This window comes from Carcharodon carcharias, chromosome 3 (assembly GCF_017639515.1).
Source record: "Carcharodon carcharias isolate sCarCar2 chromosome 3, sCarCar2.pri, whole genome shotgun sequence".
NCBI lineage: Eukaryota > Metazoa > Chordata > Chondrichthyes > Lamniformes > Lamnidae > Carcharodon > Carcharodon carcharias.
The window spans coordinates 25,585,795-25,613,558 of record NC_054469.1 but is presented as its reverse complement, the minus strand read 5'-3'; the positions used below and the strand labels follow the sequence as shown (position 1 = coordinate 25,613,558).

Genomic DNA, 27,764 nt, shown 5'->3' with positions numbered 1-27,764 from the left:
GAGTCAATAAAGACTTACAATCAACCAATTTATGATTACAAACACTTCTTCAAACCTGCTGAACTGTAACCAGCACCCCACACCATTATGTGACATTGCCTGCTATGGAAGGATAATTGCTTAGATCTTGGGCTTCTATTAGTTATTTTTGCCCTGTCTTTGGTCATTGTCATTAATGTTGTCCACAGGATGGAAATGCAGGGACCATTGGAGATTGGAGGAATAACTCTTGGTGAGCTGGCTTATGCTGAAGTCTACAGAGTTTTACAAAGTTTTGTTGATAATGGCCCAGATCTTCTGGTCTCCGGATTGTCAAAAGACTGGAGGTACAACCTAAGATGCATGTCAGGACTCCATGGAAGTCCCAACATGTTGACCTCTATGGGAATTGCCCGGGAAGTTTGAGCTTCCGATGGGCAATTTCCTTGCTTCTCGGGAACCTCCGACTTGGAGCTAAAGTCAGAGACTTGAACAGTTCAGTGGCACTTCCCTGAATATAGTTACCCAGGAAACGTTAGACAGAAAAATCCTGGTCTAACTCCTGGGTAACTACAGAATTGATCCCCCCAGTCACTTACTGACCCCTCGACTATTCACCCCCAACCACCTGACTAACCCCCCCGACCAGAAATGACTATCCCCCCACCACTTGACTAGCCACCGACCTGACTACCCCCTTCTACCCTGACTACTCTCTACCCGCCTACCACATCAGTGATTCACAAAAATTCATCCATTCACATTGGACATTTAAACTTACCCCTTTTTACAGCACTAGCTTATATGATATGTCTTTCATCTCCCAAAACTAAAGTGCTGTGATGGAGCTCTGAGGTATGCTGCACTCCGCATTTCTGGGGAAGCCAGGCTTGGAAGACACAGCAAGATATGCAGAGCAGCACGAGGCATGGAAAAGTTTGAGCAGATAAGCGATCCAAGAATGATTGCTATTCTGTGAAAGATGTGGGTTATTATGCCACCTAGAGATAATGGTAATTGGCACAAGAACATAATAGGAACAGGAGTAGGCCATATGGCCCCTTGAGCCTGCTTCAACATTCAAAAAGATCATGGTTGAACCTTTATTATGACTACTTTCCTCTTATCCCTCTCTCCCTAAATTGTATTAGTGCCAAAAATCTATCACTCTGTCTTGCATATACTGAACGACTGAACATCCACAGCCATCCATCCTCCTCTGCTGCTGTCAGCATTTTGAATTTGGGATTCCCACCTCTAGTTTTTGCCCTTTCAAGAGTATTGTGGGCCCTGTGAAAAGGTGGGCTACATGCAAAGACTATCAGCTTCCTTATGCCAGTGGCATGCCTTTGGACCTGATAGTGGCTCTCCAATGCTTTCTCCTGCTGACAAGGGATGTGGAGGAATTTGCTTAGACAGAAAGCTGTCTGTCCTTTAGGAGGCAGCCATAGATTTAATCAGGACCTGCCAAGCCTCAGGCTTTTGCAATGCACTGTGCGCCTAGAATATGTTGACATTCCCTCCTGCATATTCACATGCTTTTCCCAAAGAGATCAATCTGGAGGACTCAACTTGGTGGATTGAAGGAGGGCAATGACACTTTTGCGGCACTGGACGCAGTTTTGGCAGATGACCTCGTGGCTGATCTCCTCAGCTATCTCCGCCGTGTTAGGTGGGAGACACTCTTGCTGTCCCTTGGAAAGAGGACCTCCCACTTCTTAGAGCCTGAAAGAGAACCTGCAGGTAGGCATTGCCCGGTATTTCTCCATAGACATGGCGCCATTTGCCTCCCGATCTGTACCTTAGCTATATGGCCCTGGCGATGGGGCACAGGGGGCTTCAGCATCAACAGATGAACAGTCACAGAGAGGGCTTCCATCAGCAGCAGTGGAATAGTCACATAGGGGACTCCAGCAGCAGTTTACTTTCGAGGATGTGCTTGTCAGCCTTTCAAAGATGGCAGTTGAGTCGGCTAGCTGGATTCCTCACTAGCAGTGATGGCACTGCTTCTGGTCCCACTGCCAAGACTCTAGGTGGGCTGACAAAGTTCAGCCCTTAGTGTGCACAGTAATCCCTTTACCAGAATGGTTTCTGGCGCACTTTGCACCAGATGTGTGTATATGCCATGGATGCCATTTTGGAACCCTGAGAGAAATTGTAGTGCCAAAAAAAAAGGCGTCACAGAGCTCAATTTCACCCCCAATGTATTTTCTTAAGGTTGTTGGGATTTACCCACGCCCCCCCCCCCGCCATATCTTTAGCTATTTCTACTTTTACTTGCATGCAATTTTATGTTTCCCTGGCAAGTGCACTCCTTCAAAATAAGAGTAAATGTTTAACTTACTGTCCGGGTGGAAAATTGACATTGCAGATGGGTTGTCCATAATAGAAACTGCTTAATTTTCCATTTCCATTGAAAACAATAGAAATGAAAGTGGAGCAGTTTCCCTAGCTAGTGGCTGATTCGCAAGAATGGTTTTACAGCTGGGCACCAAGTTAAAAATCTACCCCTAATCTGAAACTATGCTCAATTATGATAAAGAGCCTATTGCATAAAATTAGGCGCACACAGCATTCTGTACTTCAGATCAATAACAGCAATTTTTAAAATCATCAATGATAGAACCATAGCACAAAACCCATCAACTTTGCTGAGGGAAGGTTCCACTGAGCTCAAGCAACTTCTTCCTTGGGCAGGCGGGGGTGTCTGGGAACCTATTGCCATGTTTGATGGCTCTCAAATTAAGTTGCTGAGCATTTCTCAAATATAGAATCATAACCCATTAGAATTGTTACAGTATAGGAGGCCATTCAGCCTGTCATGTCTGTGCCAGCCCTCTGCAAGTACAACTCTGTTAATCGTCTCCACTAACTTTTCCCACATGATCCTACATTGTTTTTCTCTTTAGATAATTACCCAGTACCCTTTTGAATTGTCTCCATCACATTCGAGCAGTACATTCCATATCCTAGCGGTTAAGCTCCAAAAGTTGTTTGGAAATGAAGACTGAAACCAAGACAGACTCCTTCAGATAGAATTTTATTGCTGGTTATAAAACTCTCCACAAAACAAAACTTGCCTTACCCGTTTTCCCTTATGCTCCTTTGAGCAACCAATTAAACTAAATTAACATAATGAGGGACAAAGTAAGAAGCAGCCTCGAATGTTTGCTTGAATGATATCTTCGGCCTTGTGATCATTGAATTTAGTGCTCAATTCCAGAACTTCAAAACTGACGTCCAACCTGGTTTGTTGCCTAGCCAATTGAGTTGCCCAATTAGACTTCTGAGTTCCTCTTTTTCCTGTTCCAGGAAGCACTATCTTTCGGGGAGGCCCTACCACGACTAATTGCAATGGGATGATGTTCTCTCAGTAGGATTGCTGATGTTATCTGCTATGCCTGATTTCCAATCCAATGTATTTAAATGCACCAGAAGCCTGACTTCCAATTTTAAACTCTGTTCCGAGCCCATTAATGACAACCATTTCAAATTTGCTACTATCACCGTGCAAAAAAAAAATCTACATGCATCATAAAGATGCAAGTTTCCCTCCATGGTGTCAATAAAACATTGCTGGGCCTGCTTCCAACTGAAGACAGCCCAACTTTAGCAAAACTGACCTCACTTAAGAAATACTAAACCCTGGAAGCATCATTTAAGTTGTATACGCATTTATTTAGCTTCCAGAGTGTCCCTTCTGCGTATGGCGCCTCTTTGGTGGCTGGAGAAAAACTACCCTTTGAAGTTGATGTCCCTGCAAAAAGGCAGCTTCATGATCAATGGACTTACATTCACAAGCATTTGTAGCTAACAGCCAAAAAGATCTTCAAAATAACTTTTCCTGCCATAGGTGAATCTACTCTTATATCCAGGTCATCCAGTTTGTCTTCGAATCCTCGTGCCTACAAACCTGGCTTTATAAGTCCCATCAGGAAGCTCCTTTTCCATGTATATCTATGAGACAGAGCTGGTTGTGCCCTATCTGGCACCCGTGTATACTCCAAATTCTTTCCAACTATGTAGTTCTTGCTATTTGGCATTGTTTATTAATTTCATGTTTGAAGCTACTAAGACTTCTCAAACACATTGGCTTCTACTCCTTGTAACATTACAAGACTGTGCCATATTTCTTGACCTTGTTAAGTTACGCCCTCAATCACACTCCAGACTATTACTGTTTGATCTTTCTCTCCCATGTTCTTTTGCGATCTCTTCCTAGGGAGATGTTCACTCCCTGAACTCCCACTGTGTTTCCATGCCTTCCATTTTTGTGCTTCATGTTCCCAATCCATAGGTCTAACCTCCTGTCCTTTATCTCATACATTTAACCAGTTTTTATATTTTCCAATGGCCTTCCCTGTTCTACCTACAATCTTTGCATCCGCCATTGACAGGCCCCTTCTGGCAAGTATGTAACTTGAGGTGATGGTGTAGTGGTATTGTCGCTGGACTAGTAATCCAGAGACTCTGGGACCTGGGTTTGAATCCCACCATGGCAGGTGGTGGAATTTGAATTCAATAAAAATCTAGAATTAAAAGTCTGTTAAAACCATTGTTGATTTTTGTAAAAACCCATCTGGTTCACTAATGTCCTTTAGGGAAGGAAATGTGACTCCAGACCCACAGCAACAAACTGCTACAAAGCCAAAAAAGGAATGAAACCTGATGGGACTGCCCGGCATCGACCTAGGCACCGGAAACGACAACGGCAAACTCAGCCCTGTCGACCCTGCAAAGTACTCCTTACTAAAATCTGGTGGCTAGTGCCAAAATTGGGAGAGCTGTCTCGGACTAGTCAAGCAACAGCCTGACAGTCATCCTCATGGAATCATACCTTACAGATAATGCACCAGACTCCACCATCGCCATCCCTGGCTTATCCTGTCCCAACGGCAGGACAGACCCAGCTGAGGTGGCGACACAGTGGTATGCAGTCGGGAGGGAGTTGCCCTGAGAGTCCTCAACATCGACCCCAGACCCTATGAAGTCTCATGGCATCAGGTCACACATGGGCAAGGAAACCTCCTGATTACCACATACCGCCCTTATCAGCTGATGAATCAGTACTCCATGTTGAACATCACTTGGAGGAAGCACTGAGGGTGGCAAGGGCACAGAAAGTTATCTGGGTAGGGGACTTCAATGTCCATCAAGAGTGGCTCGGTAGCACCACTACTGACAGAGCCATAAATGACATAGCTGAGGGAACTAACAAGAGAGAAAAACATACTTGACCTCATCCTCACCAAACTACCTGCCGCAGATGCATCTGTCCATTATAGCATTGGTAGGGGTGACCACCGCATAGTCATTGTAGAGACGACGTCCCAACTTCACATTGTGGAAACCCTCCATCGTGTTGTGGGGCACGACCGCCATGCTAAATGGGATAGATTTTGAACAGATCTAGCAACTCAAGACTAGGCATCCATGAGGCGCTCTGGGCCATCAGCAGCAGCAAAATTGTACTCGAACACAGTTTTTAACCTTGTGGCCTGACATATCCCCCACTTTAACATTACCATCAAGCCTGGGGATCAACCCTGGTTCAATGAAGAGTCCAGGAGGGCATGCCAGGAGCAGCACCAGGCATACCTAAAAGTGAGGTGTCAACCTGGTGAAGCTATAAAACAGAACTACTTGTGTGCCAAACAGTACAAGCAGCAAGTGATAGAAAGAGCTAAGCAATCCCACAACCAACGGGTCAGATCTAAGTTCTGCAGTCCTGCCACATCCAAACGTGAATGGTGGTGGACAATTAAACAACTCACTGGAGAAGATGGCTCCACAATTATCTCCATCTTCAATGATGGAGTAGCCCAGCACAGCAGTGCAAAAGATAACACTGAAGCAGCCATTCATGAAGCACCCTTCAGCCAGAAGTGCCAAGTAGATGATCCATCTTGACCTTCGCCGGAGGTCCCCAACATCACAGATGCCAGTCTTCAGCCAATTCAATTCACACCAAGTGATATCAAGAAGCGGCTGAAGGCACTGCATACTGCAAAGGCTATGGGCCCTGAAGACCTGTGCTCCAGAACTTGCCGCGCCCCTAGCCAAGCTGTTCCAGTACAGCTACAACACTGGCATCTACCCGGCTATGTGGAAAATGGCCCAGATCCCGTGCACAAAAAGCAGGACAAATCCAACCCAGCCAATTACCGCCCCATCAGTCTACTCACCATCATCAGTAAAGTAATGGAAGGGGTCATCAACAGTGCTATCAAGCGGCACTTGCTTAGCGATAATCTGCTCACTGATGCCCAGTTTGGGTTCTGCCAGGGCCACCCAGCCCCTGACCTCATTACAGCCTTGGTTCAAACATGGACAAAAAGAGCTGAACTCCCGAGGTGAGGTGAGAGCGACTGCCCTTGACATCAAGGCAGCATTTGACCGAGTATGGCATCGAGGAGCCCTAGCAAAACTGGAGTCAGTGGATCAGGGGGAAACTCTCTGCTGGTTGGAGTCATACCTAGCACAAAGGAAGATGGTTGTGGTTGTTGGAGGTCAGTCATCTCAGCTCCAGGACATCACTGCAGGAGTTCCTCAGGGTAGCGTCCTAGGCCCAACCATCTTCAGCTGCTTCATCAGTGACCTTCCTTCCATCATAAGGTCAGAAGTGGGGATGTTCGCTGATGATTGCACAATGTTCAGCACCATTTGTGGCTCCTCAGATACTGAAGCAGTCCAAGTCCAAATGCAACAAAACCTGGGCAATATCCAGGCTGACAGTAACATTCGTGCCACACAAGTGTCGGGCAATGACAATCTCCAACAAGAGAGAATCCAACCATCGCCTTTTGATGTTCAATGGTATTACCATCACTGAATCCCCCACTATGAACATCCTGGGGGTTACCATTGACCAGAAACTGAACTGGACTAGCCTTATAGATATTGTGGCTACAAGAGCAGGTCAGACTAGGAATTGTTCGACGAGTTACTCACCTTATGACTTTCCAAAGCCTGTCCACCATCTACAAGGCACAAGTCAGGAGTGTGATGGAATACTCTCCACTTGCCTGGACAGCAGCTGCTACAACACTGAAGAAGCTGGACAGCATCCAGGACAAAGCAGTGTGCTTGATTGGCACCACATCCACAAACATTCACTCCCTCTATCACCAATGCACAGTAGCGGCAGTGTGTACCATCAACAAGGTGCACTGCAGGAATTCATCATGGCTCCTTCGACAGCACCTTCCAAACCCACAACCCTACCACCTAGAAGGACAAGGGCAGCAGATTGATGGGAACACCACCACCTTGAAGTTCCCCTCCATGTCACTCATCATCCTGACTTGGAAATATATCGCTGTTCCTTCACTGTCACTGGGTCAAAATCCTGGAACTCCCTTCCTAACAGCGCTGTGGGTGTACCTACACCACATGGACTGCAGCGGTTCAAGAAGGCAGTTCACCACCATCTTCTCAAGGCCAACTAGAGATGGCCAATAAATGCTGGACCAGCCAGCGAAGCCCACATCCCGTGAATGAAAAAAAAATCTATCATTGCACGATTCCTTTCACACCCTCCATTACCAAAAGGAATTTCCGCTGCTGTATTCGTAACTATTATATTTCATGTTTTCGCACATATCCTGAAACTCATCGTTAGCAAATTCCCTCCATTATCAGTGAGGAATTTTGCTGGTGGTCCCAATCTGGTCCCCAGCCACTTTTGCATTACCAGACCCATAATTATTTTCTTTACTGTATATTATTGTCCACTGGCCAAACTTTTTTGCTAAATCTATGAAATGCAAAATGAAACTGTTCTTTTTAAATCCATCACCACAACTTTGTTGAAATTCCTTGCTAAGGGTAGACTCACTATCAGCCGTGATGGTGTCCTTCTGTACTTCTCACAGATATCACATCTATCGCTTATCTCCCCAGTCTAGTGTACTCTCCATCCCTTAATTTTTACAAAGGAGGGTAGGCAAACTGCCAATACAATTTTAACACAAGTAGCTTTCTGTCTAAATTCCTGTCCCCTGACACTAATACCACATATTTAATCTTCTTCATGGAAAAGTTACTCTTCATTAAAGGAATAGGTTCCAGATTGCTTATATTGTAAAAACACAGGTTTTTCCCAAATACAGTGGCCTTGTTATTTTCCATGTCCAGCTTCATTTGCACTTTTTTCAGTCAATGGCCTGCTCAACAGTAATGGTATTTCACTAGACACCACATCCATGCTGATGAAGTGATTGACTCCTGCTATCTTACAGGGAATCACAACCCTTTTTAAAGATTTTAGGGTACTATCATCTCCAAACTAAAACTGGTGGAACTCAAATTTTTAACCTTATTCTGATCCTTGTCATTTAAGGAGCCCAGGTAGCATTTTAACCAGGCTATTCCACAGTCTGTGGATGTGCATCCATTATCTAGCACCACACAGTTGAAGGACTCTGCAACCAAGATATTCATTAGTAGCTGAAACTTCTTGTTGCTAATACAATGCCCTCTCTTTTGTCAATCTCCTTCTGAGTCTTCTGTCTCATGCTTAATTTCAAACACATTATATCGTTTAGGACAGTTCATTGCATAATGGTATTTTGAATTGCATCTAAAACACCAATTGATCACACCCTGAGCGTTTCTGGGGTTCATTCTTTTGTTATAATTCCCCAATTCTTTTCTCCTATTATTATTGTCAAAGGTGTTTCTGTCCTTAACAAAAACAGAATTACCTGGAAAAACTCAGCAGGTCTGGCAGCATCGGCGGAGAAGAAAAGAGTTGACGTTTCCAGTCCTCATGACCCTTCGACAGAACTGAGTGAATCCAAGAAAGGGGTGAAATATAAGCTGGTTTAAGGTGTGTTGGGGGGGAGAGAAGTGGAGGGGGTTGGTGTGGTTGTAGGGACTAACAAGCAGTGATAGAAGCAGATCATCAAAAGATGTCACAGACAACAGAACAAAAGAACACATAGGTGTTAAAGTTGGTGATATTATCTAAACGAATATGCTAATTAAGAATGGATGGTAGGGCACTAAAGTTTTGGCTCCAGTGGGGGTGGGGGGAGCATAAAAGATTTAAAAATATTTAAAAATAATGGAAATAGGTGGGAAAAGAAAAATCTATACAATTTATTGGAAAAAACAAAAGGAATGGGGAAGAAACAGAAAGGGGGTGAGGATGGAGGAGAGAGCTCAAGACCTAAAGTTGTTGAATTCAATATTCAGTCCAGAAGGCTGTAAAGTGCCTAGTCGGAAGATGAGGTGTTGTTCCTCCAGTTTGCGTTGGGCTTCACTGGAAAAATGCAGCAAGCCAAGGACAGACATGTGGGCAAGAGAGCAGGGTGGAGTGTTAAAATGGCAAGCGACAGGGAGGTTTGGGTCATTCTTGCGGACAGACCGCAGGTCGCCCAGTTTACGTTTGGTCTCTCCAATGTAGAGGAGACCACATTGGGAGCAACGAATGCAGTAGACTAAGTTGGGGGAAATGCAAGTGAAATGCTGCTTCACTTGAAAGGAGTGTTTGGGCCCTTGGACGGTGAGGAGAGAGGAAGTGAAGGGGCAGGTGTTACATCTTTTGTGTGGGCATGGGGTGGTGCCATAGGAGGGGGTTGAGGAGTAGGGGGTGATGGAGGAGCGGACCAGGGTGTCCCAGAGGGAACGATCCCTACGGAATGCCGATAGGGGAGGTGAAGAGAAGATGTGTTTGGTAGTGGCATCATGCTGGAGTTGGTGGAAATGGCAGAGGATGATCCTTTGAATGCGGAGGCTGGTGGGGTGATAAGTGAGGACAAGGGGGACCCTATCGTGTTTCTAGGAGGGAGAAGAAGGCGTGAGGGCGGATGTGCGGGAGATGGGCCGGACACGGTTGAGGGCCCTGTCAGTGACTGTGGGTGGAAAACCTCGGTTAAGGAAGAAGGAGGACATGTCAGAGGAACTGTTTTTGAAGGTAGCATCATCGGAACAGATGCAACGGAGGTGAAGGAACTGAGAGAATGGGATGGAGTCCTTAGAGGAAGCGGGGTGTGAGGAGCTGTAGTCGAGGTAGCTGTGGGAGTCGGTAGGTTTGCAAAGGATATTGGTGGACAGTCTATCACCAGAGATTGAGACAGAGAGGTCAAGGAAGGGAAGGGAAGTGTCAGAGATGGACCACGTGAAAATGATGGAGGGGTGGAGATTGGAAGCAAAATTAATAAATTTTTCCAAGTCCCGACGAGAGCATGAAGCAGCACCGAAGTAATCATCGATGTACCGGAGAAAGAGTTGTGGAAGGGGGCCAGAGTAGGACTGGAACAAGGAATGTTCCACATACCCCATAAAGAGACAGGCATAGCTGGGGCCCATGCGGGTACCCATAGCCACACCTTTTATTTGGAGGAAGTGAGAGGAGTTGAAGGAGAAATTGTTCAGTGTGAGAACAAGTTCAGCCAGACGGAGGAGAGTAGTGGTGGATGGGGATTGTTCGGGCCTCTGTTCGAGGAAGAAGCTAAGGGCCCTCAGACCATCCTGGTGGGGGATGGAGGTGTAGAGGGATTGGACGTTCATGGTGAAGAGGAAGCGGTTGGGGCAAGGGAACTGGAAATTGTTGATGTGACGTAAGGTGTCAGAGGAATCACGGATGTAGGTGGGAAGGGACTGGACAAGGGGAGAGAGAAGGGAGTCAAGATAACGAGAAATGAGTTCTGTGGGGCAGGAGCAAGCTGAGACGATCGGTCTACCGGGACAGTTCTGTTTGTGGATTTTGGGTAGGAGGTAGAAGTGGGCCGTCCGAGGTTGGGCGAATATCAGGTTGGAAGCTGTGGGAGGAAGATCCCCAGAGGAGATGAGGTCAGTGACAGTCCTGGAAACAATGGCTTGATGTTCAGTGGTGGGGTCATGGTCCAGGGGGAGGTAGGAGGAAGTGTCTGCGAGTTGACGCTCAGCCTCCGCGAGGTAGAGGTCACTCCACTTCTCTCCCCCCACCCAAACCACCCCCCCACACCCACACACCTTAAACCAGCTTATATTTCACCCCTTTCTTGGATTCACTCAGTTCTGTCGAAGGGTCATGAGGACTCGAAACGTCAACTCTTTTCTTCTCCGCCGATGCTGCCAGACCTGCTGAGTTTTTCTAGGTAATTCTGTTTTTGTTTTGGATTTCCAGCATCCGCAGTTTTTTTGTTTTTATCTCTGTGTTTCGGTCCTTATCTTTTTCTAGTTACAAATCTCCTTAAAATGAGAGCTTGAACACACAACCTTCTGATTCAAAGCCTGTTACCACTGAGTGAAGCTAACATGTAATCATTATCAGCACTCATTATTTAAATAAGCAAATTCACTGAAGAAAAAATCAAATGGATGTTAAACAAAGTTTCCCCAACATATTGTATGTGGCGAAGTTGGAAATGCATTTTTATATTGCTAATCCCTTTTTGCATTCAGCAACTCGTGGTTCTCAAACATTATGGCAATGTCCAGAGACATCTTATTGCCCTAGAGTAGTGATGTAGCCTCACAGTTAGGCTAGGTAACTACTGTATCCAAATATAAAGACTTTATATTTGCAGTTTTTCAGGTAAGAATCTGTTGGTTATAGATTAATTAATTGGATTCCATTAGCCTTGAAACAAAGTAGGAAAGGTTTGGGCCCTTTTTAAAAGTTAGTCCCATTTTACGTGATATTCTTCATAATCTTGAGCATCTGTTTAGTATCTAGTTTTGTTAATTTAGTTTATGGTATTCTTGTTGCAGCAATGTTAAGTGAACCATTTGAGCTTAGATCATTAAGGAATCATGAGAGACCCAGAGACCTGACCCTGACAGGCACCTGCTGATTCTACAGTTATGTGGTTTCTTAGAAGACTGTAGATGTCAGATGCAGCCCGACAGCTGAACTATGAACCAGAGGAAGAGACCCCTTATTCTGGATATTGCCACTTTAGTCTGGACCCATCATATTACTGAAGGCTGAAGTTGAGTGAAATGAGACATACTGACCTATAAATGATTGCCAATAACTCCCACTCACAGGTCCTGGTTAAAGAAATGGACTGACTTCTGAAAAATGTCACTATTTTTTATATACCAAAGAGTTGTTTAAAGGGAATAAACTTGAGCTAGCTTTGGTCTTTTGGGAGAAGTGGCCTTATCACCCTATACACTTGAGTGTTTACAGATGGGGACAGAGGAGAGGTATGGTTTCTGGAACACATGCATAGGTAGAAATCAAAGATGTGCCATTAGTTTCTCACTTGCCCAAGCACGTTAGGTACCATCCAACTGATCCCACGCACTGTAGTAAGGTATCTGTTGAGGGCATGTGTGGATCTGATTCTGGTAGAGTTGCAGCTCACATATTTTCTGGTTCATTGTCAATCATTCAAAGTAGTTTAGGTAATCTTGACTGTTTCCTATGTTGCAAGGACCCAAAGCAATTTCACCATGTAATGCACAACCAGGCGAGCTTGTGTATATCAAATGTTACAGGGAAGAGACCTGGGGAAGATTGAAGGTTATTCCAATCATTTTAGGATTGTTTTCTGGACGTCTCTCAGACTCCAATTAATGTTTACAAGGCTGATATGTGTAACAATTGCGTACATTTACTGTTGCTAATATCACGAATACCCTGCGCACCCAAGAGTAGTTTTAACAGAAAATGGTCCTAGTATTTGGCGTTTCGAAGAGCCTCCATCTTTAAAATTGTACTACTTTCATATGCTCCTAATGCATGTGAAGATGTCTGATGAAACATTTATTATTCTTTATTATCCTCTTCATGCCTATATCCTACATATCTATTGCTGAAAAAAGAGGCGTTATTTGTCAAAGCTTTTCGTGCACTCATCAGGCAATTCGCAAGAAAATACCAATGCCAGGGGAAACAATATATTTATACTGTATGAGAAGACAGTGCTGATTGGTTGGCAAGTGAACTCTGATTGGTAGAGGCGTTGCCATGGAGAATGCACCAGTTGATGGTGACTGACAGTTAACTGCCAAACCTTGTTTGGAATTTAAACCAGGCAGCTTTACTCTGATTGGTCAAGACATTGCCCTGGGGAATTAACCAGTGAATGGCTGTCACTTATTTTGTTTAGCTGAACTAGGCGCAATGTGTGTACGTGTTCTTTCTGTCTGCAAAGAATAGGGTCCTGTGTATTAATATATGTAGCTTCCAGTAGATTTAGGGTAGACTAAACAAAATATGCTTTATTTCTCATGCTCAGTAGTTTCAGTTTTAAACTTGAATAAACATTAACATTAAAACTTGAAAACCAAATATATAAGAAAGAAGTACAATAATTATACGATAGCTTAATACATTGTTTTGCTTTTATTGTTAATGCACTATAATCTTGCCCTGCCAGCTCTTCCAGTACTTTTCAAACAAGTGCTTCAGAACGAGGAAGCTGAAGAAGGTAGTACTGCCACTCTACACTGTGAGCTTACGAAGCCTGATGCTCCCTTACAGTGGAGAAAGGGAACTGTAGTGCTTCATCCCAGTGACAAGTATAAAGTAAAGCAAGAGGGTCCTGTTGCTGAACTGTTAATCTGCAATCTGAAACTAGAGGATACGGGGGAATATACATGTGATTCAGGAGATCAACAAACTACAGCTTCCCTCAAAGTGACAGGTATGGAAAAACATCTTTTACAATGAAAGTATCAATTTATTCAGACTACACAAATACATCTCTTCACTTTTTGTCTCCCTACCGTTGCATTTAAGAAGCAGGTTTATGAACTTGTGTTCCATTTAACTGATTGAAAATCTTTTAAGGCTTGCTTACCTCCACACTCCAATTTCCAAAATTTCCCAGATACCTGGAGCATATTTATAAAATAAACTGTCAGTATCTCTGTTATGCTACTTTTATTCTGCTTATTAGTATCCATTGCCTGTTAGGACTGAATTCATTTTTCTTTTCTCCATCTTTACATACAAGTTTAGATTAGCACTGTATTGAAATATTTTATGGAAAATGAACTAGATGTGGTGTAACATAATGACCTAAAAGCTCAACTGTAATGGCTGTTTTTTAGGTGAAAAACTGGTGTTGAGGGCCCTACATGACATACATATGTGGCCACAGAAACATCTGTCTGTTCCCTTAACTATTGGATCCCCTGTCACTATTGCTCTTCCAGTCTTCCTTGTGCATACATACGCATATTCCACGCAGGAATTGTGCCATATGCCTGCAAGTTGGCTTTAGTGCCTGTTTAAGGCCCCTTTGCAAAAGTTGTCTAAAACTGACCACAGCATACACTATACATGATTTGATTCGTTTTCTCAAGTGCATGGCAACCAAATTAGCAACCCTTAAAAGGTACCACTGGAGGCTGCCGCCCATGAAGTAATTTAAAGGCTTTTATTATGTAAGGAGACAGGAAGAGTAAGAATGCTCTTAGATTCACAATAAAGCTGCAGACATTGCTAGCCACTGCTAACTCATCAGACGAATTGCCCCTTCCACCTGGGCTCACACCAAGACTTGTTCATACATCATCCCTATGCTCAATGACCTGCAGTAGCTCCTGATCTGGTGGAAACATGATTTTCAAGTTCCTATTCCGTGTTCAAATTTCTCCATGACTTCACCTCTCTCTATCTCCTTTGTCTCACCAATGCCCTGTACAGTTGTATTAAAACTTTCCTACTTCTGTACATCCCCTTTTGCCTTCCTAATTGCTTGCTGTACCTGCATCCTAACTTTTAGTGATTCACACCAAGGATTGTTTACATGTCATCCCTATGCTCAGTGACCCAGTGAAGGGCCGAATGACCTACTCCTGCTCCTGTGTGTTGGCCAAGGGTTGTGGCGGAAAACTACAGCGAGAGAATCAGCTTTCATGATTATAACTCATTTTTTAACTTATTAATCATATTAACACTTTATTCCCCACATCAATCCCTCCTGTTGGCCCGTGGTCAGATTACATCTGACCCAGGCAGACACAACTCATCTAACTGGACTCTCAACCGACAGGTGTGTCCAAAGATCCTACTGGACTTCTCAGGGCATCAGGTCTTTGATGCTATTTACATCCATGGTCAATTTGCAGTTCTCTTATAGCTTTGTTGGTCATCCTAGTGATGCCCACCTAGGCTTAGAACATGATTAGTCAGATAAAACACTATAAATATTGCCTTGACATCCTTTCTCTAAAGATATATCCCCTGTTCAACATCATCATTTAGACAGCATGCAAAATCATCACCTTTTGGTAACAACAAATGAAGGGGAGGTGGCAGCATACTGATATTGTCACTGGGCTCGTAATCCAGAGACCTAGGGTAATACTCTGGGGACCTAGTTTCGAATCGCACCACAGTAGATGGTGGAATTTGAATTCAATAAAAACCTGGGAATTAAAAGTCTGATGCCGACCATGAAACCATTGCTGATTGTTGAAAAAACCCATCTGGTTCACTAATGTCCTTTAGGGAAGGAAATCAGTTGTCCAAGGTTGCATGGGCCATGAAAAATCGCAGACAATTGCACTATTAATGGGCTTAATTGTCAGTGGGTGTGCTTCTGAGTTCTGTGTGTGCCTGCCAAGTGAGATATCATGTGGTGTGTAATGATGCCAGGATGCTTGCCGATGTCATCTTGTGCGATTTTACACCTGATCGGGTCGGAAGCATGCCTGCCTGCGGGATGTAAAATTCTGCCCTTGAAGACAGAATGTATTATTGTTTCTACAGCCCAATTCTGCATTGGGGTAACTATTCTTAGCAGTCAGGAAGCACCACTGTGTTGGTGATGCTTGGACCTCTTGAAAGGCCTTCTTCAAGGGCTGCACTGTGACTGTCACAGAGGAGTTGCCATTCATTGATCTTAAGGTGTTAAGTGTACGCACTAAACGGTGTTGTGATTGTACAACACTCAACTGTTTTGTCATGTGCAACATGTTATTAGCCCCTTTACCATACATCCATTTGATCCCATTCTATACACTAACTCCCAGTGGCCACCCCTAGATATTTAACTTTATACCCCTCCCCAGGTACATTCTTAGTACCTTGTGGCATTACAAGTAGAAATCTAAGCAGTCTTTCCTGCTGTTGGCCGGCTGTTATCAGTAGCTCTCTTACTCTTTGCTCCAGATTAACTAAACTCAAACTACTGATTCCCTGTGTGCATGCTGGGGTACAGTTCCAAGTCTAATATCTTCGCTATGTTATGATCCTAACTGAGGTTACCTCTGGACAAGCCTGATTCCAAAATGGAACCCAGCTTGATTGATCCTATCTTTTATTTGTTTGTTTAGAAACGTGGTGAGTAGCTACTGAACAGAGTCACGGGAGTCAGCTGATGAACTTTTAATAAAAGAATTAAACATTTGTTCAGCAAGAAAAGATAAACCATATTACAATGTTCCTTCACCCACAACTATACCTTTACAGGTAGATACAGAAGTTACAAAAGCTATCTTGTACTTTAATGTTTACAGTAAATACAAAGTCCGTGGAACCAATAGGCATCCTGTGGTCAGATACAGCACACTCTGAAACCAAATGACAGATAACCTCAAACAGATGCTATGGATCTCTCCTAAACTCCCCCCAGACGCTTGTAACACCATGAGCCAACCAGTCTCACTGCACTCCGTCTTTCACATGAGGGTTTCCAATCTCTACTCTCCAAGACCTCGCCTTGGAATTTCCTCCCAAGCCCAAAAATTTCTCTCAGACACCTTCCATAAGGGTTCACCTCCAGGGTTTCGAACTCTCTTTCTGCTGTTCCTCTCCCCGGGTCACCACATGCATTCAAGCTGTCTTCCCCGCACTATCTCTCACCAACTCAGCCGTCAACAGTACCACTGCTTTATATGCCCAAAACAAAAAGGGTTACAGACCTTCACCTGTCTCTTTGGACCTTCTTGCCTCATGCAAACTGTTGTCGCTTTAAATCTGAAGCTTGGAGCCTTTCTGCCCATCACTCTTAACTCCACTTAACTGCACCTTTTCCAGGTTCCTGTCCTTCCTTTGGCTAGAAGGTCTTTTTTGGACTTTCTCTTCTCCCACCCCCCTGGATTTTGGGGTCTTTCTTTAGCTTGGGATTTGCTCTCTGTCCCCTTTGCCCCAGTTTCTCCTGGCAGCTACTTTCAACCAACTGTAGCTTGGAGATGCCCTTTCTAAGTGGCTTCTGTTTGGCAGCTGTCTTCCATACTGGCTGAATTCCAATAGCTTCCAAAACAAACCTGTTTCTCTTCTGTGTATCTGTGGGAGGGATCTGCCTCCCTGCCCCCTGTTGCTAGGCCCAATTCTTCTACCCTTGTGTTTGCTTACCTTCTTAAATCGTAAACACTCATTGGAAATGCAAGAACCTTTTTAAAGTGAAACTAAAACTCAATTTGACTTTTCTTAACACAAAAATACAGAAATACAAATAAAACTTAAACTTTAAAGCTAAAACTCATTCCTAACTCCCACAAATACCAATATAACTTAGTTAAACTATCTCTATTTCCACATTATCAATTAGATCTTGGGCCAGTATATCACAGGTTCATCCTTTGGACTAGGAATCAGTTGACTTTATTTTGGCCTCTCGCCGTACGGACATTCCCTGTCGTAACCCTTGTACCTTCTGGCTTGACAGTGTAAATGCATATTACTATTCCTTGAGCAGCAAATTGCAGGCCTTTAGTGCATTCTTGCACCACCCATGAGGCACAATCATTAATACTCGAGAGTTGCCATGAATTCAAGATCGAATTAACACCACTGAATAGCCTTCCTACATCCCCAAATGTGCTTAGTTTCCATTTGCCCTCGAGGCTTCTTACTGCAGGAGCTATACGAATTTTGTAATCACTGATCAATGCTGCAGTTGATTCTGGATGACCCTCGCAATTATCCTTTAGTTTTGGAATTATTCTATTCAAGTTATATGTTACTTTTAATGTGACAGAGTAACATCGTGCAACAGGTTTTCTGTTCACTGTCCTAATCATGCCATCCTCAGGAGGCGGTTCAGTGGTGGGACACTGTGTCGACTTCTGGTAACTGCATGTTGTTTAATTAAAATATCTTACATCCTAATCGATTAATAATCTTGATGCACAGTTCTTGACAATCTTGGGCGGAATTATACCAGATTTGCAGTAGCGGGCAGGTAAAACGACATTTTACCGGCCGGTCGCGATGGCAGGTTTTCATGCTGTACGTCCCAAACTTGCTGCATTAATTATGTACTCCCAGGTTGCACGCCGTTTTTGGCGGGCTCCAATTCACTGTCCATGCCGTCAGCTCGCCACTTCATCACGGCAGGCACTACATTTAAAGTATAGCCATGCTCAGTGCTTACAGTCCAGGTCTGCAACAAAGAAGACATGGCCCCTAAAGGCAAGAAGACTGCAGCCCTCAAGCGCATTTTGGATGCCGTGGAGGCCCTCTGTGATGTCCCCTACCCCCACTCTGGCTGCAGGAGGGGCAGGTCCGGCTCGGTAGATGATGGCAGTGGTGATCAGTGCCATTGTTGCACAGAAGAGGTTGGCCATCCAATGCAGGGAGAGGGTGAATGATCTCATCTGTGCAGCCAGGGTATGAGGTGTGGTAACCGCCTCATCACTTTAAACTCACACACTCAAGCCCATCACACATTCATTGGCATCTCACTCACTGCCAGTTCAAGGGACATCACCACCCATTTTCACACAATTATCCTCACATGTCCATCTGGCCTCATCTCCTCTGGAAACTGCATCCTCAGATTTTACTACGTTGAGGCCACTTGCACAGATCAAGTGCCCCCACACATACCCCGGGATACCCACCTTTCCCAGTCCAGCTCTCGTCCTGCAGCATCTCTCCTTGCTTGAGGTCACCTCTCCTTTCCCGAATCAAGACCTTGCCCTGTAGCCATTGAAAAGCCATCCACATATGGCTGATCTGTTAGGTAGAGACCTACCCGTCAGCCCCCCTAAAAGTGATGTGGTGCTGTCTGTGAAGCCTGGCGCTGATGACCACAAGTACTGACTGAAGCAAGGTAGGCAAACAAATCTTAAAGTCTGGAGCGAAGTGCAGCCCGTCAAGTGCATGCCTTATATATGCTGTTGTGAAACACGTCGGCGTGTTTTCCTGCTGTTTGGGCGGAAGATCCGCGGGGGTGGATGAGTCCAGTGGGCTGGCCTTATCATGATATGCTGATGTATTACAATGAGGTTCCCGACGTCCGATGGCGGGGAACAAACTGGTTTCACGACGTTGTGAAACCATTTTTTGACCTTCTCGCCATCCTGTCCACTGACGCCGCCGAGCACACCCAACACTGGCAGGCGTGGAAAATCCTGGCCCTTGTCTTTCAAGCCTTGAGTAAGAAATATCATCCCTCAAGATTGCCCAGGCCTGCTATTGTGTTGCGGATGGTGATCACAAGTGCAGTGGCATGCTTGTTTGTTTCAGGGTGACTATGCAATGATTTTGGCTTATCCAAGTCAGGTCCGTTGGCTACTACAACTGTTTGAGTTGTGTGTGAACATGAGGTGATCTTATCTGATATCCACATATTGGGTTTCTTTGTCTACTCTCCCTTGCCTCCTTTAGGTAGTCATACATATTGCCTAAGATGCAGAGGTGCTTGTGTTGAACTGCATGGTGGGCGCCTCCCATGCTACTGCGGTTACCAGGAAGGTGATCTGAAATAAAATAATTAAGAGATCTGCTGCTGGCCCTTCTATTGTCTGAAACAGAATGTGAGTCATAAAGTTTAACCTGAGATCAGTGTTTTCACCTACCTCCCCCTAGCAGATAACAAATTAGGAGCAGAAGTAGGCCATTCGGCCCTTTGAGCCTGCACCGCCGTTTAATAAGATCATGGCTGATGTATCCAAACATGCGCATCTGTCACTAGCCATCAGGACTGTGTAAGGCCCTATCTAACGGGGTACCAGTCCTGGTTTGGAAGACACTACCTTTACCATTACTCTGTCTAGGAGCTCAGGAAGCTTAGGTGGTTTAAACTCAGTTTTCTGTCTTCCCCTGCTAGTAGTTTCTTGCTGCTATTTCACTTCCACTTCCATGCATTGGAGTTGCCTGTGAAACAGGTTCTTTGGTCAGAATCCAATTGCAGGGGTGCTCCCTACCTGCAAATATCACCTCACTCAGTGATGTTCCTTATTCTTTTGCAGGATTGTTGTTAACTTCTGGATAATAATCATATAAGTGCATATAATTAAAATGACAGACTATGCATGGATTTAGAAGATTCTCCAGCTCTCCTTATACCTGTATCCATCTTTTGGATGATCCTTATTAAATCTTATTTCTCCTTAGCCTTCAATTGTCGCAACCCAAAATTCCTTTCATTTTAATATTACTCATCTGACCATTACCGTTTTAAGTTTCTCTTAAAGTCGGCTTTTCCATGGAGTAAATGTCAGTGCCTTGGTCATTTAAAAATATTTTCATACTCTTCAGGCCATATTAAGCATTTTATGTCGCAGTTTATGTCAGGTAGTTGAACAAGCCTGGGACCCATTCTTCAGTGTAGCTGCACCATGTACTCGCATGTTAGTTACTTCATAATTTCCTCATCTGTTAGATTGTTTCGATAAGTTTCGATTGAAGAGCTCCCTTTCACCTATCATGCTTGGTGATAATCTCTGCCGTCTTCCAAAAATCCTTGTTTTGTATTTGTAGAAGGTTTATCAGGCCTATAGGGATTGTGCTGTGTATTTTGCCAATCAACTTCATCATCTGGGTTTACTTTTTATTCTATCATGGGATGTTGTTGGCAAGGTCAGTATTTGTTGCCCATCTCTAATTGCCCTTGCTAGGTCATTTCAGAGGGCAGTTAAGAATCAACCACATTGCTGTGGATCTGGACTCACACATAGACCAAACCAGGTAAGGGTGGCTGATTTGCTCTCCTTAGTGAGCCAGATGGGTTTTTACAACTTGTTCACCATTTCCAAGACTAGCTTTATATTCCAGATTTATTAACTGAATTCAAATTCCACCAGCATGTCAGAGCATTAGCCTGGGCCTCTGGATTACTAGCCCAGTGACATTACCACTGTCTCCCCTTAAAAGGATGGACCATTTGATAATTCTTTCAGGTAATCTTTTTAAAGCATCAAAGGGGCTCATGTCTCAAAATCTTTGCTTTTCTTCACCTATATAATCCCTATTCTCAGGTGGTTGCCACATTATCAAATCCAATTCTCTTCAAAAGTTCATAGGCAAAGACACAAATATCTCCAAGAGAAAACTGTCATTCCAATTCTCATTTGGTGCTGTGTCCTTTCCCCTAACTCTATCTCTTACCCTCAATCACTTCCTCATACTGTTTTACAAACACAGTTGTTACCATCTTATTTCATTCATGAGCCTTGGAAAGATTTAACAGTCAAATAACATGTTTTCATAATATCTTTGAAAAAGAAATCAAAATATTTCTGTTTAATTCCAGGCATTAATATGTCTTGCTTGTTAGGTTTTCCTTTTAAATAACATTTTATTTTCTCCAAAGTAACCCACTAGATTGTGCCCGACTTTTTCATTTTAAAATTGTCCCAAATTCAATAGCAGTGTTGTTGGGCTGGCAGATTTTGTTAGTGTTCAATTTCTTTTCTCAAAAACAAACTTTTTTTTATACCAAGAAACTACCTGGAGTGTTTTTCCATTAGCGTTTTATTTTGAAAATTAGAATGTTGTTTATCCCCTTAAATGTCAGGTAAATTTTCCTTTGAATGCTTGAAATTGCTACCTGTGTTGAGTTATTTTATGTATTCCAATTTCAGAAACTAGGCTTGTTGGCTTTAAATGGTGGTTTTGAAAAGTCTGATACTCATCAGTCAGTGTGTTTGCAGCAGATCTCCTATCAAAAGATAACAAATGGGAACAAACCGTCTGAATTGTTGCGGCCAGGTCTCTGAAGGGCAAAGCTTCTATGCTCTGCTTTAATTCTAAGAACTCTTAGGTTCACCTAGAGCTGGAAACCATCATTGAAAAAAAAACACAAACAGTCAATTGTGGATCTGATCAAGAGCCAAATGGGTTAATATATCCAATCATATCTGTGAATTTAGAAACTTGAAAATAATGCCAAAGATACATGTGGATTTAATAATCCGAAGGTTATGTTGAATTAAAATTGGAAGCAGCTGTCAGCATAAAAGGGTTAACACTGCAGCGTGTCTGGGAGTTGAAATTTGCCACTTCGCATAATTTCTAAAAAACTTCACCGATCAAAAGCCAAACTCCAGTTTAGACTTGCTTAATTAAATTCTTCAAGGAACTCACAGCATTTTAAATTAATGTCAATTGTTTCCAAACAATTTTAAAAATCCCCTTTCCTCTTTTCAGAACTTTGTCAAGAACCAAACTTTAAACTTTGTAAGAAGTTTCTAACCCAAGATCATTCCAACTCAGGATCAGTTATTTCAAAATTCCAATTTATCCTATCGAGTATTAAAACTACCCCGTTCTTACTTGTGTGAATTTGCATCCAGATTAAAAATCCCACATGTTTATCAACATATATTCGAGTTGCGATTTTTGGCTAGAAATCTCAGCTCAGACCTTATAATTTAAAACATTGGTTTGTTTAATTGTGCTTTTCTTTAATGCAACTCATTAAACTACTCCGTTCTCAAAGTGCTGAGACTCCTATGCAAGATTACAGTTTAGGGAAGAAAACACATTAAAACACACACACACACACACACACACACACACACACACACACACACACACACACACACACACACACACACACACACACACAGAGTAATACACACACACACACACACACACACACGTCCCTGATCAGGTGTGTGGTTTGGAGGGGAACGTCTCGGTGGTGGTGTTCCCATGCATGTATTGCCCTTATGGTGCCTTAGTTTAACCGACAAACAAATGGCATTTGCTGACAATATTGTGCTCCTCAATACTGCACAGAAGTGTTCGCCTAGATTTTGTCTTCTATGCCTGAAGTGGAACTTGAAGTCACAACCATCTGACTCAAGTGAGAGTGCTATGAACTGATAATCAACTGACACAGTTGTTGTCTAGTGCTAATGCATTTGCTAACTGGTAAAACACAGCTGTGAAGAAATTCTTTTGAGGCACTTATTCAAGAAGATACTTCAATTTACTGTTCTAGTTCTTCCAGTGCTTTTCAAGAAGAAGCTTCAGAATAAAGAGCATAAAGAAGGGAGTGTGGCTACATTGCAGTGTGAGCTGACGAAACCTGATGCCCCTGTAAAATGGAAAAAGGGATCCATGCTACTTGATGCTAATGACAAATATGAAATGAAGCAAAAAGGTTCAAACGTTGAGCTCATTATTCATGACATAAAACTTGAAGATGCTGGACAATACACCTGTGACTCTGGGGATGAACAGACAACTGCCTCCTTAAAAGTAAAAGGTAAGGCAAGCATCATCAATGATTATTGTTAAATCTTTCTCATTTTTTTTGTACCTAATGTCCTACAATGTTCTTCACTTGACAAGATAAAACATATATACATATAATAGGGGGTAGACCAACTCTCAGTGAGGGTGTAAATGCAAAATACTGCGGATGCTGGAAACCTGAAACAAAAACAGAAAATGCTAGAAAAACTCAGCAGGCCTAGCAGCATCTGTGGAGAGAGAAACAGAGTTAACGTTTCGTGTCCGTATGACCTTTCTTCAGAGCTGTCTCAATCAGGGGGATTTGGTTGGAATTGAGTACTCATTTTCCACAAGGACAAATGAAATAACTGTGATGAATAATATGTGTGCACGCGTGAGTTCCTTCATTAGAAGGACTAAACAGGGAATAAAATCAAATAAGCCCTGATATGCGGCACAGGGATCATGATGCATGATTAACTCACACCCATTCATTGCAACGCAGGATCATGCAAATATCATCCTGCCTGCTATCCCAAGTAATAGTAGTGTGCACCCCAGTGCTACATGCAGTGCTGAGTGGCTGCATGCCACAACAGGAGCCTCAAGCTCCTGCATGGTTAGCACCATTTAATGCTAAACTGCACTACTGAAAGCTAGCCTGCATCTCTTAATGGGGTGGTATGATCTGACTGCAGCAGCTACTGGAACTGTTTATGGAAGTCTCAGAGCAGGCAGAAGAATGAACATAATGCAACAGGCAAAGACTATGCTTCCAACTTCTCTGATGCAGCACTGCAGGCATTGGTGCAGCAGGTGAAAAGGAGGGTCCTGTTCCCACAGGGGGCCAGAAGACTCTCCAGTAACATATTGAGAGGGCAGTGGGAGCATTGATATGCGAGGAGTCCAGCCCTGAGGACCTAGATGCAATGCAGGAAGAAATTTAATGACCTGTCCTGAATGGTCAAGGTCAGCCATTGCACCCGCAAATGCTATATCTTTACAGAAGAAACATTAGCCTCACACACTTCTCCATTCACCTGCTTCACATACCAAGCAACAACCACCTACGAAGCACAGCTTATATCTAACATTAATCGCATCACCTCACCCATGCTAGCCATGCAGAATGAAATGCAGAAAGCTGTCAAGGAGCATGGAGGAGTCTGGAAAGTTGGCACAAGGCTTTGCGCAGAATTTGGAACCCAAATTTCTAGCATGGAAGTGGTGGCCATCTCCATTTGTTTTTATTCATCCACGGGTTGTGGGCTTCGCTGGCTGAGCCAGCATTTATTGCCCATTCCTAGCTGTCCTTGAGAAGTTGGTGGTGAACTGCCTCCTGGAACCACTGCAGTCCATGTGATGTAGGTACACCCATAGTGCTGTTAGGAAGGGAGTTTCAGAAATTTGACCCAGCGACAGTGAAGGAATGGGCAATATATTTCCAAGTCAGGATGGTGAGTGACTTGGAGGGGAACTTCAAGGTGGTGGTGTTCCCATCTACCTGTTGCCCTTGTCCTTCTAGATGGCAATGGTCATGAGTTTGGAAGGTGCTGTCTAAGGAGCCTTGGTGAATTCCTGCAGTGCATCTTGTAGATGGTACACACTGCTGCTACTGTGCGTCGGTGGCGGAGGGAGTGAATGTTTGTACTTGTGGTGCCAATAGAGCAGGCTGCTTTGTCCTGGATGGTGTCAAACTTCTTGAGTGTTGTGGGAGCTGCACTCATCCAGGCAAGTGGGGAGTATTCCATCACACTCCGGACTTGTGCCTTGTAGATGGTGGACAGACTTTGGAGAGTGAGGAGGCGAGTTACTCGTCACATGATTCCTAGCCTCTCACCTGCTCTTGTAGCCACAGTATTCATATGGCTAGTTCAGTTTCTGGTCAGTGGTAACCCCCAGGATGTTGATTGTGGGGGATTCACTGATGGTAATGTCATTGAACATCAAGGGGCAATGATTGGATTCTCTCTTGTTGGAGATTGTCATTGCCTGACACACTTGTGTGGCGCAAATGTTACTTGCCACTTGTCAACCCAAGCCTGGATATTGCCCAGGTCTTGTTGCATTTGGACATGGACTGCTTCAGTATCTGAGGAAACATGAACGGCGCTGAACGTTGCGCAATCACCAGCGAACATCCCCACTTCTAACCATATAATGGAAGGAAGGTCACTGAAGAAACAGCTGAAGATGGCTGGACCGAGGACACTGTCCTGAGGAACTCCTGCAGCGATGAACTGGAGCTGAGATGACTGACCTCCAGCAACAAAACCATTTTCCTTTGTGCTAGGTATGACCCCAACCAGCTGAGAATTTTCACCCTGATTCCCATTGACACAGTTTGCTACTGCTCCTTGATATCACACTCAGTCAAATGCTGTCTTGATGTCAAGGGCAGTCACTCTCACCTCACCTCTGGAGTTCAGTTGTTTTGTCCATGTTTGGACCAAGGCTGCAATGTGGTCAGAAGCTGAGTGACCCTGGCAGAATCCAAACTGAATGTCTTTGAACAGGTTATTGCTAAGCAAGTACCGCTTGATAACACTGTTGATGACCCCTTTCATCACTTTACTGATGATGGGGAGTAGACTGATGGGGCCAGGTTGGATTTGTCCTTCTTTTTGTGTACAAGACATACTTGGGCAATTTTTCACATTGCTGGGTAGATACCAGTATTGTAGCTGTACTGGAACAGCTTGGCTCGGGGCTTTGCAAATTTTCAGCATCCAGTGCCTTCAGCCATTTCTTGCTAGCACATGAAGTGAATCAAATTGGCTGAAGACTGCCATCTGTGATGCTGGGATCCTCTGGAGGAATTTGAGATGGATCACCCCCTCAGCGTTTCTGGCTGATGATTGTAGCAAATTCTTCAGCCTTATCTTTTGCACTGATGTGCTGGGCTCCCCCATCATTGAGTGTGAGGATATTTGTGGAGCCTTCTCCTCCAGTGAGTTGTTCAGTTGTGAACCACCATTCATGACTGGATGTGGCAGGCCTGCAGAGCTTAGATCTGATCCATTGGTTGTGGAATTGCTTAGCCCTGTCTATCACTTGCTACTTAGGCTGTTTAGCAGGCATGTTGACCTATATTGTAGCTTCACCAGGCTGATACCTCATTTTTAGGTTTTCCTGGTGTTGCTCCTGGCTCCTGCAGTTTCATGAATCAGGGGTTGATCCCCTGGCTTGGTGTGGTAACGGTAGAGCGGGGGATATGCTGGGCCATGAGGTTACAGATTGTGGTTGAGTACTATTCTGCTGCTGCTGATGTCCCACAGCGCCTCATGGACACCCAGTCCTGAGTTGAAAGATCTTTTCAATAGTGCCACACAATACAATGGAGGGTATCCTCAGTGTGAAGACAGAACTTAGCCTCTACAAGGAGTGTACGGTGGTCATTTCCACAGATACTGTCATGGACAGATGCACCTGCGGCTGGCAGGTTGGTGTGAATGAGGTCAAGTATGTTTTTCCCTCTTTTTGGTTTCCTTCCCACCTGCTGCAGATCCAGTCTAGCAGCTATGTTCCTTAGGACTTAGTGAGCTTGGTCTGTCGTGGTGCTAGTGAGCCACTTTTGGTGATGGACATGAAGTCCCCTAACCAGAGTATATTCTGCGCCCTTGCCACCCTTGAAAGTTGATGGTCGGGAGGGCGGGCATGGAACATTGTAATCAGCAGGTGTGGGTTTTTATGGAAATCAACAATGGTTTCATGGTCATTGTTGGACTTTTAATTCCAGATTTATATTGAATTCAGATTCCACTATCTGCTATGATCGGATTCGAATCTGGGTACCCAGAGTATTACCCTGGGTCTCTGGATTACCAGTCCAGTGACAATACCACTACCACACCGCCTCTCCACTTAGAAGGAGACTCTTTACTTTAGACTGTGCCCCCTAGTTCTATATTCGTCAATCATAAGAACATAGAAAACAGGAGCAAGAGTAGACCATAAGGCCCTTCAAGCCAGTTCCACCATTCAATACCATCATGGCAGATCTTCTGCCATAACAATACTTTCCTGCCCGCTCCCCCATCCCTTGATTGCCTGAGAGACCAAAGATTTGTCTGTCCTGGCCTTAAATGTATTCAACAATGGAACATATACAACTTTCTGGAGTAGAAAATTCCAAGGATTCACGACCCTTTCAGTGAAGAAGTTTCTCCCCATCTCAGTCTTAAATGATCAGTTTCTTAACCTGAGACAGTGCTCTCATATTCTGGATTCCTCAGCTAGGAGAAACAACCTCTCAGTTTCTACTGCATCAAGTCCTATCAGAATTTGCATGTTTCAGTGAGATCACCCCTCATCCATTTAAACTTCAGAGAATATAGACCCAATTTACTCTGCCTCTCATCACCCTGTCATTCCACGGACTAATCTAGTGAACCTTCGCTGCACTGCCTCCATTGCAATATCCTTCCTTAAATATAGAGACCACAGCTGTGCATGATACTCCATGTGTGGTCTCATCAAA

The 27,764-nt window shown here is 44.0% G+C and overlaps 1 protein-coding gene across 6 annotated transcripts in view; it reads left to right on the top strand.

Annotated features, from left to right (window-relative positions):
• Positions 1–27,764, top strand: part of obscnb (obscurin, cytoskeletal calmodulin and titin-interacting RhoGEF b) — a 625,157-nt gene that overhangs the window by 283,570 nt on the left and 313,823 nt on the right. For all 6 annotated transcript variants that reach the window (XM_041184481.1, XM_041184479.1, XM_041184482.1 and 3 more), the window contains 2 exons: positions 13,299–13,565; positions 23,049–23,315. In XM_041184481.1, the coding sequence (XP_041040415.1) occupies positions 13,299–13,565; positions 23,049–23,315 (534 nt within the window). The remainder of the gene's footprint in view (positions 1–13,298; positions 13,566–23,048; positions 23,316–27,764) is intronic.